Source organism: Bubalus bubalis, chromosome 3 (genome assembly GCF_019923935.1).
Source record: "Bubalus bubalis isolate 160015118507 breed Murrah chromosome 3, NDDB_SH_1, whole genome shotgun sequence".
Classification (NCBI taxonomy): domain Eukaryota; kingdom Metazoa; phylum Chordata; class Mammalia; order Artiodactyla; family Bovidae; genus Bubalus; species Bubalus bubalis.
In genome coordinates this window covers 41,963,958-41,978,854 of record NC_059159.1, presented here as the reverse complement: position 1 = coordinate 41,978,854, position 14,897 = coordinate 41,963,958, and the positions used below count along the sequence as shown (strand labels likewise).

General features: G+C 42.5%; 1 protein-coding gene across 1 annotated transcript in view; it reads left to right on the top strand.

Moving 5' to 3' along the window:
• The first annotated feature begins 2,314 nt into the window (after window positions 1–2,314).
• Window positions 2,315–14,897, top strand: part of EFCAB5 (EF-hand calcium binding domain 5) — a 91,368-nt gene continuing 78,785 nt past the window's right edge. Inside the window, exons 1-4 of the mRNA XM_025280948.3 lie at window positions 2,315–2,419; window positions 10,592–10,633; window positions 11,290–11,352; window positions 14,533–14,614. Coding sequence (XP_025136733.3) covers window positions 2,315–2,419; window positions 10,592–10,633; window positions 11,290–11,352; window positions 14,533–14,614 — 292 coding nt within the window. The remainder of the gene's footprint in view (window positions 2,420–10,591; window positions 10,634–11,289; window positions 11,353–14,532; window positions 14,615–14,897) is intronic.

Genomic DNA, 14,897 nt, shown 5'->3' with positions numbered 1-14,897 from the left:
ATAAACACTGACGTTTGGCCTCCGCTACTCAAACGGGTCATCCCATCATGCTTTGCCTACAGAAGAAAGCCAACATAGAACTTTTCAATAATACAAATATTCCCAGGCACTAATGTATTTTGCAATGCTTTAGTAAAGGAACCCTCCCCAAGTCCTCTCAGAGGATATACTTGTGGGGAGTAGATATCCAAGTCAATATGTGACATATCCGGAGAAGGCAATGGCACCCCACTCCAGTACTCTTGCCTGGAAAATCCCATGGATGGAGGAACCTGGTGGACTGCAGTCCATGGGGTCGCTGGGAGTCAGACACGACTGAGTGACTTCACTTTCACTTTTCACTTTCATGCATTGGAGAAGGAAATGGCAACCCACTCCAGTGTTCTTGCCTGGAGAATCCCAGGGACAGGGGAGCCTGGTGGCCTGCTGTCTTTGGGGTCGCACAGAGTCAGACACGACTAAAGCAACTTAGCAGCAGCAGCAGCAGCAGCATGTGACATATCTGGAGAAGGCAGTGGCAACCCACTCCAGTGTTCTTGCCTGGAGAATCTCAGGGATGGGGGAGCCTGGTGGGCTGCCGTCTATGGGGTCGCAGAGTCAGACACGACTGAAGCGACTTAGCAGCAGCAGCATGTGACATATCTACCCCATATCCCTAAGCCTTTTGATTCCTCTTACTGTGGATTCCTTATCCAGGGAAGTTCCTGTGCCTTAGCTTAATTAAACATAGGCCACTATGGAGTCCAAGTTTCAGTGAACTTAACAAATAAATACTGAATAAATAAATAAATACTGAATTAATAAAAACACTGAATGTCACTGTAGGTGCTAATACATTAAATTCTTAATTTCTGATACAGGTACCCATATCAATAAATTCCAGTCAACCTGTATTATATTTCGTGCTCCTTCCTTTAACTCCCTTATAATATACTCGCATAAACTCCCTGGGCTTCTAGCATAAATAATAATGAAACTGTTTTACCATTAAAGCTGTTTCTCGAAATTACGGTTGCCAGGGGGAAGGGATAGTTAGGGAGTTTGGGATGGTCGTGTACACACTACTGTCTTTAAAACAGATAACCAATTGAATAGTATATGGAATTCTACTTAATGTTATGTGCCAGCCAGGATGGGAGGGGAATTTGGGGGAAGATGGATACATGTTTATCTATGGCTGAGTCTCTTCCCTGATCCCCTAAAGGAGATCAGTCCTGGGTGTACATTGGAGGGACTGATGTTGAAGCTGAAACTCCAGTACTTTGGCCACGTGATGCGGAGAGCTGACTCATTTGAAAAGACCATGATGCTGGGAAAGATTGAGGGCAGGAGGAGAAGGGGACGACAGAGGGTGAGATGGTTGGATGGCATCACCGACACAATGGACATGGGTTTGGGTAGACTCCGGGAGTTGGTGATGAACAGGGAGGCCTGGCGTGCTGCGGTTCATGGGATCACAAAGAGTTGGACACGACTGAGCAACTGAACTGAACTAAACTGAACTTCCCTGTTCACCTGAAACTATCACAACATTGTTAATTGGCTATACCCAATACAAAATTAAAAGCTTAAAGTTTGAAAAAAAAAGATTAAAAAATAAACTCCATAGGGTTGTGTAAGAATTAAATGAGATAAAATGTGAAAAAATATTGTAGAAAATTAAATCATATTTAGTGTCTTCTCAAAAGCAAAAAAATTAATTTCTGCTAGGGAGGCTAAAAAAAGCTGTTTCCACCTGGTCAGACTTTGTATTTGCCCTGCTGGAGCAATTTTAAAATCATATTTTAGCTTTTTTCTCAACAGGGTTGCCACCAGAACATGGGTGTCATGAAAACCACTGCTAAATCTAAGCCACAATGGGAAAGGAGAAGACTCATATCAATATCATTGTGTTGTTTGGACATGTGGATGTGGCAAGTCTACCACTACTGGCCATCTGATCTACAAATGCAGTGGGATTGAACAAAGAACCACTGAAAACCACAAAGAACCTCCTTTGAGAAGGAGGCAGCTAAAATGGGAAAGGGCTCCTTCAAGTATGCCTGGCTTTTGGACAAACTGAAAGATGAGCATGAGTGTGGTGTCACCATTGGTATCTCCCTGTAAAGAAATCCAAGACCAGCAAGTACTGTATGACCATAATTGATGTCCCAGGACACAGAGACTTTACCAAAAACACGATTACAGGCACATATCAGGCTGGCTATGCTGTTCTGATTGTTGTCACTGGTGTTGGTGAATTTGAAACAGGTGTCTCCAAGAAGGGGTGATCAAAGAGTAAGCTAACTAGCAACTAACAGTTAGCATTAACAGAATGGATTCCACTGAGCCACTCTACAGCCAGAAAACCTATGAAGGGCTTAAGGAAGTCAACACCTACATTAAGAAAGTTGAATCCAACCCTGACATAGTAGCATTGGTGCCAATTTCTAGATGGAATGGTGGCAACATGCTGCAGCCAAGCTCTAACCTGCCTTGTTTCAAGGGATGGAAAATCACCCATAAAGATGGCAATGCCAGTGGAACCCATGCTGCTTGAAGCTCTGAATTACATCCTGGCCACCAGTTATCCAACTGACAAGCCCTTGCATCCATCCCTCCAGGAAGTTCATTTCAGTTCAGTTGCTCAGTTGTGTCCGATTCTTTGCGACCCCATGGACTACAGCACACCAAGCTTCCCCGTCTATCACCAACTCCCAGAGTTTACTCAATTCATGTCCACTGAGTCAGTGATGCTATCCAACCATCTCATCCTCTATTGTCCCCTTCTCCTCCCGCCTTCAATCTTTCCCAGAATCAGGGTCTTTTCAAATGAGTTAGCTTTTCGCATCAGGTGGCCAAAGTAGTGGAGTTTCAGCTTCAGCATCAGTCCTTCCAATGAATACCCAGGACTGATCTCCTTTAGGATGGACTGGTTGGATCTCCTTGCAGTCCAAGGGACTCTCAAGAGTCTTCACCAACACCACAGTTCAAAAGCATCAATTCTTTGGCATTCAGCTTTCTTTACGGTCCAACTCTCACATCCATACATGACTACTGGAAAAACTATAGCTTTGACTATAGGCACTGTTGTTGGCAAATTAATGTCTCTGCTTTTTAGTATGCTGTCTAGGTTGGTCATAGCTTTTCTTCCAAGGAGCAAGCATCTTTTAATTTCATGGCTGCAGTCACCATCTGCAGTGATTTTGGAGCCCAAAAAGATAAAGTCTCTCTCTGTTTCCACTGTTTCCCCATCTATTTGCCATGGGACCAGATGCCATGATCTTAGTATTCTGAATGTTGACTTTTAAGCCAACTTTTTCACTCTCCCCTTTCACTTTCATCAAGAGGCTCTTTGGTTCTTTTTCACTTTCTGGCATAGGGTGGTATCATCTGCATATCTGAGGTTATTGATATTTCTCCCAGAAATCTTGATTCCAGCTCTGGGTTTCTCATGATGTATTCTGCATATAAGTTAAATAAGCAGGGTGACAATATTCAGCCTTCACGTACTCCTTTTTCCTCTTTGGAACCAGTCTATTGTTCCATGTCCAGTTCTAACTGTTGCTTCCTGACCTGCATACAGATTTCTCAAGAGGCAGGTCAGGTGATCTGGTATTCCCATCTCTTGAAGAATTTTCCACAGTTTATTGTGATCCACACAGTCAAAGGCTTTGGCATAGTCAATAAAGCAGAAATAGATGTTTTTCTGGAACTCTCGTGCTTTTTCGATGATCCAGCGGATGTTGGCAATTTGATCTCTGGTTCCTCTGCCTTTTCTAAATCCAGCTTGAACATCTGGAAGTTCATGGTTCATGTACTGTTGAAGCCTGGCTTGGAGAAATTTGAGCCTCCAGGAAGGATGTCTACAAAATCGGTGATGTTGGTACTGCCTCTGTGGGTCAAGTGGAGACTGGTGTTCTCAAGCCTGGTATGGTGGTCACCTTTGCTCCAGCATTACAACTGAAGTTAAATCTGTTGAAATGCACCATGAGGTTTTGAGTAAAGCCCTCCTTGGGGTCAATATGAGTTTCCCTATCAAGAACTTGCCTCCCTGGAGAAGGAGATGGCAACCCACTCCAGTACTCTTGCCTTGAAAATCCCATGGACAGAGGAGCTTGGTGCAGGCTACTATCCATGGGGTCGCAAAGAGTCGGGCACGACTGAGCGACTTCACTTTCACAATTCTCTGTATGTCATTTTTTAGTAGCAAAACCAGATCTGAACTGACATGAAATTTAAAGTCTTTATCCCACTTATTAGTAGTATGAACATTCATATTTTCCTGCAGATATATTAATATATTTGACTACAGAATGCTGACCCAGGGCTATACTTAGATAATATCACTTTCTAAATTCTAAAAAACTAGAAACACGTTTGGCTCCAAAGATGTCAGATAAAGGATTGGGTTTTTGTTCATTTGCAGTGAAGTACTGCTGCTGCTGCTAAGTCACTGCAGTCGTGTCCAACTCTGTGTGACCCCATAGACGGCAGCCCACCAGGCTCCCCCGTCCCTGGGATTCTCCAGGCAAGAACACTGGAGTGGGTTGCCATTTCCTTCTCCAATGCATGAAAGTGAAAAGTGAAAGTGAAGTCGCTCAAGTCGTGCCCGACCCTCAGCGACCCCATGGACTGCAGCCTACCAGGCTCCTCCATCCACGGGATTTTCCAGGCAGGTGTACTGGAGTGGGGTGCCATTGCCTTCTCCAAGTGAAGTACTAGGCAGCCATAAAAAAGAATGAATGAGATTTGTATACATGTGCTGCTACAGGATATTCTCTAAGACACATTGTTAAGTAAAAAGAAAAATCCAGAACAATGTATTGCATGCTATCATTGTGTTAAAAGGCAGGGGGTGGAGGTAAGGGCAGAGAGGATAGATAGAATATTTCTGGAAGGACAGAAATTGATTACAATTGTTGTCTCTTGGGAGGGCAACTGGGGGGCTAAAGTCAAGAGCATCGTTCCCCTCAATGTATTTAGTGGTTTTTTTTTTTTTAAATTTCACTTATTTATTTCATTTTTGCCTGTTCTGGGTCTTCATTGCTATGCTATGGTTTTCTCTAGTTGTGGCGATCGGGTACTATGGGCTAGGCGCTGTGTAGCCAACATGACAGCAGGCATTTAATGGAAAAACTGCAAAGTGCTAAGCCGCTGGAACCAGGAACATATCATGCAATGGTGCTACATGGGATGGCAGTGTGGGCTCTGCACGGTGCCTTTTTCAGAACTGGCATAATCTAGAATCTGCTCCCTCTCACTTAAGGCCCAGAGAAAGGATGAGAGACCTGAAGACACCTTTTGAGTACCAAAGGCCTGCTCTTCCTTCAAACCAGTCAAATTTTAAAATCTTAGCTAGTTTATTTTCTGTCCATGCAATTTAATGAATACTAAATAATAAGAAAGCTCCTGTGGGAAGAGCAATGGAACTTCACTGGAACACACTCTAGCTTGTACTCTTAACGCAGTGTTTCTCAGAGGTGGAATCAGGAAAAAGGAGTGGTGGTTACATAAAGTGAACTGGGACAAGTTAACTATTTGGAACAAAATTAATTTAGTATTCACATTATGCAGTAAAACTGAGTATAAATGTAATCTATAAAACAACTTAAGAAAAGACTAGTGAGTATTTCTCTGTTCTATTGATGGAAAATTGAACAAAGTAGAAAAACAATGGAAACACACAAAGACTTTGAAATGACAGTATTAAGATGTTTTAATGTCTGTACGTCAAAATGAATAAAAAACAAAATGCAAATGAAAACTAAGGCAAAACATGCAACATAACAAAAAAAGATTGTTATAAGTATATGAAAAATATTTACAAATCAATATGGCAGAAATAATTATCCACAAAGAAAGCTTGGCTAAACCCTAATTGAGGTGCATGAGCTTCTGATTGCTGTGGCTATTCCTGCTGTGAAGCTGGGGCTCTAGGGCACACAGGCATCAGTAGTTGGGGCACATGGGGGCTCAGTTGCCCTGTGGCATGTGGGATGTTCCTAACCAGGGATCAAACCCTGGTCCACTGCATTGATGGGCAGATTCTTAACCACTGGACCACCAGGAGAGTCCCTGCCGCTTAGTATTGATTAGGCAGGTTGATCAGACTCTCTCTGGCCTCTGAGGCGGGAGAAGAAATAACTGGAAGAGAGGAGTATGAAGACAACACCAGGTCCAGGGCCCAGAGGGGAGTGAAGGAGTGTTCATGGTGGCACACAGAGAAGCTGTCCAGAGAGCATGGTCCCTGGAGGCACCCTGAATCCTCGCCTCCCTGCTTTGCTGGGTCCCCCTGAGATCCCAGTCTCCTCCTCTGCTTGGCGAACATGAAAGACGTCTCTAGTCCTTGTACCACAAAGCTCTGTTAACACCAGGAAGTGCTTGTGTGTGCACATGTGTGCATGTGCACACTTACATGTGCGTGCAAAGGGAAGGCTTAACATTTTCTAGGCGCTTGAGTCAAATGACTTCTGCAGTCCTTTACAAAGTGAGCTCAGCAGAGGAGTGTGCTGTCAGGGGCATTTTGCAGAATCTCCCATCAGCTGCACTAGGAGGCAGTCTATTATCACAGAAGGCTCTCAGAGTGGTTTACAGTGCGGGCCCAGAGCTGCCTGCCTGGGGCGCACAGCCAGGAATCCGGAAGCCTGGACAGCCTACAGTCCGCCTGGAGCAAGGAAGACCCCTTCAGCCCTGAGTGCAATTGTGCTGTCTTTTCCATCCAAGGCCATGGCTGTCTCTGTTAAATTCTAGACACACTAAGGAATGATCACAATTATGTAGCAACTAACATTTACGGAATATTTACTATGCACAGCGCTAGGCACTTTATCACTGCCTTGATTCTGTATACCAAGTCTCCAAGGTGGGAATTATCAAATGAGGTGAGAAGGGTCAAGAGACTAGGCTAAAGGTCACATGACAGGCATTTGAGCAGAAGCACATTGCGGGCTCCGTTCACAGAGTGGCCTGGGGCCTCCATGGCTCTGTGTAAGAGCAGGGCATGTCCTGTTTCTGTTGCCATCAGTGTGGGCCCTGGTTAGTAAGGGGTTGATGAATAAATATTTCTTCCTCCTCCTCAAAAAAAAAAAAGAACTTGCCTGTCAAAGATGTTTGTTGTGGTCATGTGACTGGTGACAGCAAAAAGGACCCATGGATGGAAGCAGCTGGCTTCACAGCTCAAGTGATTATCTCAGACCAGCCAGGCCAAATCAATGCTGGATATGCCCCTGTGCTGGACTGTCAGTCACATTCTTGCAGGTTTACTGAGCTGAAAGAGGTAATTGATCATCATTCGGAGAAAAATCTGGCAAGTGGCCCCAAATTCTGGAAATCTGGTGATGCTGCTGTCACTGATATAGTTCCTTGCAAAACCCATGTGTATTGAGAGCTTCTCTGACTATCCTCTTCTGGGTCATGTTGCTGTTCGTGACATGAGACAGTTGCTGTGGCTGTCACCAGAGTAGCAGACAAGAAGGCAGCTGGAGCTGGCAAGGTTACCAAGTCTGCCCAGAAAGTTCAGAATATTACCCCCAATACCTGCCACCCTCATCTTAATCAATGGTGGAAGAATAGTCTCAGAACTCTTTATCTCAGTTGGCCATTTAATAGTAAAAGACTGGTTAATGATAACAATGCAAAGTATAGCCATCTCTGCTCTGTTTTGGTTTTCAGTTGGGTAAAATATCTTTTCCCATCCCTTCACTTTGAGCCCATGTCTGTCCTTAAAGCTGGGTTTCCCAGGTGCTTCAGTGGTAAGGAATCTGCCTGGTGATGCAGGAGATGCAGGAAAGGCGAGTTCGATCCCTGGGTTGGGAATATCCCCTGGAGTAGGAAATGGCCATCCCCTGAAGTATTCTTGCCTAGGAAAATCCCATGAACAGAGGAGACTGGTGGGCTGCAGTCCATGAGGTTGCAAAGAGTCAGACATGACCGAGCACGCACACACATCCTTAAAGGTGATAGGAGTCTCTTGTAGGCAGCATATGTGTGGGTCTTGGATTTTTTTCATCTATCCAGCCACTCTATGCATTTTGATGAAGAATTTAATCCATTTTATTGATAGATGAGGACTTACTCATCTTATTAATTGACATCTAGTTAAATGTCATCTTGGGACTCCCTGGTGAGTGGCTGAGACTCTGCACTCCTAAAGCAGGCGGCCCCAGTTTGATCCCTAGTCAGGGAACTAGATCCCACATGCCGAAACTAAGAGTTCGCATGTAGCAACAAAGATGGAAGGTCCCAGGTGCCACAACTAAGACCTAGGGCAGCTTAAATATATATAATATTTATATAATAAATATATATATATATATATATTCTCTCTTCCCCCAGTGTTTCACTGGCAATCTTTGCTGGCAGGGTCAACTTTTTTAAAACATCAATTTCATCACATTTTGTCCTATGCTTAAAAAGCACAAAATAAAATCCAAATTCCTTGATTTATCGTGAATAACTCTTTACAGTTGAAAAATTACGTTTTTGGCCTCATCTTCTGCCACTTTCTAGAGTATAACTATGCTCTGCTGTGAAAGCTTCAAATACTTATCGAACTTTCATTCCCTAGCATGTAATGTTCCTTCTGCCTCAGATACTCTTTCCCCGCTCCTTTACACAACAAAATGTTTTATTAGTCACTTAAAATCCAGCTTGGAAATCTATTTTTCTGTGAAAGCTTCTCTGGGTAAATTAATTGCCTCTGTGTTCCTTAACATTTTGTATATGCCTCTGCTTTTGTCCTTACAGATGGTATTGCATTGGTTTATCCCATTTTCTCTCACTAAACTAGGAATCCTTCAAAAGTAGGTCTTACCCATCTTTTTAAAAAAATATTTATGTATTTATTTGACTAGGCCTGGTCTTAGTTGTGACATGTGGAATCTTTAGTTGTGGCGTCTGGAATCTAGTTCCCTGATCAGGGGTCGATCCAGGTCCCCTGCATTGGGAGGCCACTGGACTACCAGGGAAGTCCTTTATCCATCTTTTAAAGCCCAATGTCTGTCTGCATATAGAAGGTTCCCAGTAAAAGTTTACTGAGTTGAATTTATCTGGGTGCATCTAAACAAAACCAATTTGAAAAGAAATGGGAAGAAGTTTTCTAGCAGGAGATGGACACTGTAAACAAAGCAGCCTGTGAGAATGCACTATTGGGACCTAGCAAAGAAATCGATTTTATCTTATTTATTATTTATGAATTGCTTCAAAAAGACTTTATGGCAGCTATTTTTAAGTGTTTGACACTGTTGTCTCCAAAGGCAGTACAATGGGTTTATTTGAGCAGAACATATGTTGCTAAAAAGAAAGTGAATACTCTAGCACATTATACACGTGCGCTAAGTCACTTCAGTCATGTCTGACTCTTGGCGACCCTGTGGACTGTAGCCCTCCGGCTCCTCTTTCCATGGGATTCTCCAGGCAAGAATACTGGAGTGGGTTGCCATGCCCTCCTCTAGAGGATCTTCCCAACCCAGGGATCAAACCTGCATCTCTTATGTCTCTTGCATTGGCAGATGACTTCTTTACCACTAGCAACCCACTCCAATGTTCTTGCCTGGAGAATCCCAGGGACGGGGGAGCCTGGTGGGCTGCCGTCTGTGGGGTCGTACAGAGTCTAAGATGACTGAAGCGACTTAGCAGCAGCAGCACCACCTGAGTAGCCCCTGAAAGTCAAAGTGAAGTCGCTCAGTTGTGTCCGACTATTTTCGACCCCATGGAGTATATAATCTAGCAGGCTCCTCTGTCCATGGGATTTTCTAGGCAATAGTACTGGAGTGGGTTGCCATTTCCTTCTCCAGGGGATCTACCTGACCCAGGGGTCGAACCCGGGTCTCCCTCATTGTAGACAGACGCTTTACTATCTGAGTAGCCCCTAGCACATTATAAATAAACCATTTCACATTAAAAAGTCCGTGGATTGTAACTTTCCTAGAGGCAGAAGCCATGTGTATAAAATTTACTTTTTATGTAGCACCTAGCTACACAAACTCTTAAATGATTTTTGGCACAACAGTGATTTTGATCATCTGTGACTGAATCTGTTGTCATTTGCAATGAAGAAGGGGAGGTGGCAATTATCCATTTTTATTGCTTCGTATGAATAAATAAACCAGATAAATCATATTCCTCTCAGAACTCCCCCCTCCAAAAATACTTTTTAGCAAGGTTATTATTCTAATGTCTGTCTTTTTCACACAAATTAGATAGCCAAAAGAGTTTCACTTCATTTCACTTTGTAATTTCAAAAATTAATGAGGATGATGATAATGTTTTAAAAATTCAATTGCATTATTGTTGCTGTTTGTTTGTTTGTTTTTAACGCTAGTGGTGATGACTACTGTGGTAGTCTCCTGTTTCCCTTGACGCTGGCCTAGTGCTAAGCGAGCTTTGGTCAGTAACAACAGTAATAACAGTAACACAGTGTGAGAAGTTTACCGGTTGAGAACTTACAACCGTTCAATAGAATGGTGGGATGAGGTGGGGGTGGGGGCAGATTTTGGTCTTTCAGAGCATTTTTGGTTGTTTGTTAATGTTTTCTTTCCCTCTTTTTGAAACCAATACTAGTCTGGTAATACTTTTTCTTACCATTTGGTGATACTTTTTTGTGGTCCAGATGAGTGAGTCAGCACCTCAAGAGGAACCTAAACCTGCTCAGGTATCTGGCCTGCATAGTTTCTAACCATTTAACCACGAGAGGATTGAGATTCAATTTGGGAAATTGAGATGCAATGTCGTATACTGTCATTGAATTATTTCTCTTTTTAATTGAAGTGTTCTCCACTAAGTTTTGACAAAAATAGGGTCAACTAATAGTTGAGTCACAGTGGCCTGCTTCCAGTTGCGTGGTATTCTTGGTATATAACAGATCTGTTACCATTTGAATTTTTTAATACAGCTACTCTATATGATTTTATTTGGTATGATGTTTACTCATGTGAATTTTTTACATAAAAAAGCTTGCTATGCTAAGCTAAGTCGCTTCAGTCGTGGCCGACTCTGAGTGACCCCATAGACAGCAGCCCACGAGGCTTCCCTGTCCCTGGGATTCTCCAAGCAAGAACACTGGAGTGGGTTGCCATTTCCTTCTCCAATGCAGGAAAGTGAAAGTGAAGATGCTAAGTCGTGTCCGACTCTTTGCAACCCCATGGACTGCAGCCTACCAGGCTCATCCGTCCATGGGATTTTCCAGGCAAGAGTACTGGAGTGGGTTGCCATTGCCTTCTCCGAAAGCTTGCTATGCTAGAGTATAAAACATTAGTTTTATTTCCAGCCCCTATCTAATACCATTTACTAAAACTATGTCCATTTCAGGAAAATGGAAAAGAAGACAAAGAAAGAAACCAGGAAGGAAGTGAAGCAGAAGAGCTTATTCAGGTAGAGTTTTCATGAATAATCAGATGTTAATGCTGGAGAGTAACTGGAGAAATTAATTTTCCTAGGTGAAAAAAAAAAAGATGTAGATACAGTGGAAGTGAGAAATAGATTTAAGGGACTAGATCTGATAGACAGAGTGCCTGATGAACTATGGATGGAGGTTCGTGACATTGTACAGGAGACAGGAATCAAGACCATCCCCATGGAAAAGAAATGCAAAAAAGCAAAATGGCTGTCTGGGGAGGCCTTACAAATAGCTGTGAAAAGAAGAGAAACAAAAAGCAAAGGAGAAAAGGAAAGATATAAGCATCTGAATGCAGTGTTCCAAAGAATAGCAAGAAGAGATAAGAAAGCCTTCCTCAGCGACCAATGCAAAGAAATAGAGGAAAACAACAGAATGGGAAAGACTAGAGATCTCTTATAGAAAATTAGAGATACCAAGGGAACATTTCATGCAAAGATGAGCTCCATAAAGGACAGAAATGGTATGGACCTAACAGAAGCAGAAGATATTAAGAAGAGGTGGCAAGAATACACAGAAGAACTGTACAAAAAAGATCTTCATGACCCAGATAATCATGATGGTGTGATCACTCACCTACAGCCAGACATCCTGGAATGTGAAGTCAAGTGGGCCTTAGGAAGCATCACTACGAACAAAGCTAGTGGAGGTGATGGAATTCCAGTTGAGCTATTTCAAATCCTGAAGGATGATGCTCTGAAAGTGCTGCACTCAATATTTGCCAGCAAATATGGAAAACTCAGCAGTGGCCACAGGACTGGAAAAGGTCAGTTTTCATTCCAATCCCAAAGAAAGGCAATGCCAAAGAATGCTCAAACTACCACACAATTGCGCTCATCTCACACGCTAGTAAAGTAATGCTCAAAATTCTCCAAGCCAGGCTTCAACAATACGTGAACTGTGAACTTCCTGATGTTCAAACTGGTTTTAGAAAAGGCAGAGGAACCAGAGATCAAATTGCCAACATCCGCTGGATCATCGAAAAAGCAAGAGAGTTCCAGAAAAACATCTATTTCTGCTTTATTGACTATGCCAAAGCCTTTGACTCTGTGGATCACAACAAACTGTGGAACATTCTTCAAGAGATGGGAATACTAGACCACCTGACCTGCCTCTTGAGAAATCTGTATGCAGGTCAGGAAGCAACAGTTAGAACTGGACATAGAACAACAGACTGGTTCCAAATAGGAAAAGGTGTACATCAAGGCTGTATATTGTCACCCTGCTTATTTAACTTATAGACAGAGTACATCATGAGAAACCCAGGGTTGGAAGAAGCACAAGCTGGAATCAAGATTGCCGGGAGAAATATCAATAACCTCAGATATGCAGATGACACCACCCTTATGTCAGAAAGTGAAGAACTAAAGAGCCTCTTGATGAAAGTGAAAGAGGAGAGTGAAAAAGTTGGCTTAAAGATCAACATTCAGAACACTAAGATCATGGCATCCGGTCCCTTGACTTCATGGCAAATAGATGGGGAAACAGTGGAAACAGAGAGAGACTTTATCTTTTTGGGCTCCAAAATCACTGCAGATGGTGACTGCAGCCATGAAATTAAAAGATGCTTGCTCCTTGGAAGAAAAGCTATGACCAACCTACACAGTATACTAAAAAGCAGAGACATTACTTTGCCAACAAATGTCTGTCTAGTCAAGGCTATGGTTTTTCCAGTAGTCATGTATGGATGTGAGAGTTGGACTATAAAGAAAGCTGAGCACTGAAGAATTGATGCTTTTGAACTGTGATGTTGGAGAAGACTCTTGAGAGTCTCTTAGACTGCAAGGAGATCCAACCAGTCCATCCTAAAAGAGATCAGTCGTGTGTGTTCATTGGAAGGATTGATGTTGAAGCTGAAACTCCAATACTTTGGCCACCTGATGCAAAGAGCTGACTCATTTGAAAAGACCCTGATGCAGGGAAAGATTGAAGGCAGGAGGAAAAGGGGATGACAGAGGATGAGATGGTTGGATGCCATCACCGACTCAATGAAGATGAGTTTGGGTAAACTCCGGGAGTTGGTGATGGACAGGAAGGCCTGGCGTGCTGCAGTCCGTGGGGTAGCAAAGAGCTGGACATGACTGAGTGACTGAACTGAGCTGATTATGACTTTATAGATAAAGTTCACGTTCTAAAATCAGCACTGTTATCCTGCATATGACAATCACCAGTTATTAGGGGAACTTCACTATCATTCTGAAAATGTAATTTCCAAGTTAATCATTTAAGTAACTTTGTGTTTAAATAAATAGAAGGCTTCTATGAGGAAAAATATTTTAGAGAAAAGGGGAGGCAAGTGAAAATAGTTATATGGATTCACCATGAAGTTGACTAATGTGAGTCTTAAAATATTCTATTACCACCCTTTTAAAAGTATATCAGGGAGTTCCCTGGTGGTCCAGTGGTTAAGAATCTGCATTGCAATGCAGGGGACTCGGGTTTGATCCCTGTTTGGAAATCTAAGATCCTATGTGCCTTGGAGCAACCAAGCCCAAGCGCCATAACTAGAGCACCCACGTGCTGCAACTACCGAGCCCATGTGCCACAACTGCAGAGTCCATGTGCCCATAAAGAAAGATTGCATATGACACAATAAAGATTCCACACGCTTTGACTAAGACCAGCATAAATAAATATTCTAAATTAACTTTTAAAAAAGTGTATCAGCATGAGTACAAAAAGCTATTTTACCACCATTTATTCATAAAGCTAAAGTTTACTTTCCTTAATGAAGATGAAAATGTTTTTCTCTCCACCACAAACTTAGAAAGTGATTCTAATAGAGAAAACAGCCGCATTTTCAAAGGTTCAGAGGTTCGATTTCACTCTGTTGTGGTCTCAAATTATGTTTTTAGAAACATAATTTCTAATTCATCCTTGTATAATTCAAGGATTAATGTACATCTGGAATAAGAGTCTTAGCCTGTTTCTTTGTTAGCCGTAGAAAGATATGATGACGTGGTGAACCAACGAATGAAGCAAATAGACTGTGATTACTGCTTTGCTTCTTAGACACAGCATTAAATCCTAGGAAAATCAAGGAGGAATGTTTGGTAATTTTTACAAGAAATTTATCTGCATTCTTTCATTGAGAGAGCTGATGCAACTTTGATGAAAAGCAATTTGTTTTTTAACTGGTGTTTCTTTCCTCCTTTCAGTCTTCACAGAGTATATCAGACAGTTCGGCGTTAGGGACCCGCAGCAATGTGATAGGAGCAGCAGCAAACAAAAAACCCCAAGGTAGAGAACTAGCTTTTCTCCTACACACCAGATGTAAAACTATTGTGAAGTCTTCATTGGGGATGGATTCTTCAAGATTTTGCCTTTCAAAAATATAATACCAGGAATGAATATACACACACATACTTTTGTTGTTGTTCAGTTGCTCAGCTGTGTCCGACTCGGCAACCCCATGGACTGCAGCACGCCAGGGTTCTCTGTCCTTTACCATCTACCAAAGCTGGCTCAAACTCATATCCATTGAGTCAGTGATGCTGTCCAACCATCTCATCCTCTGTTGTCC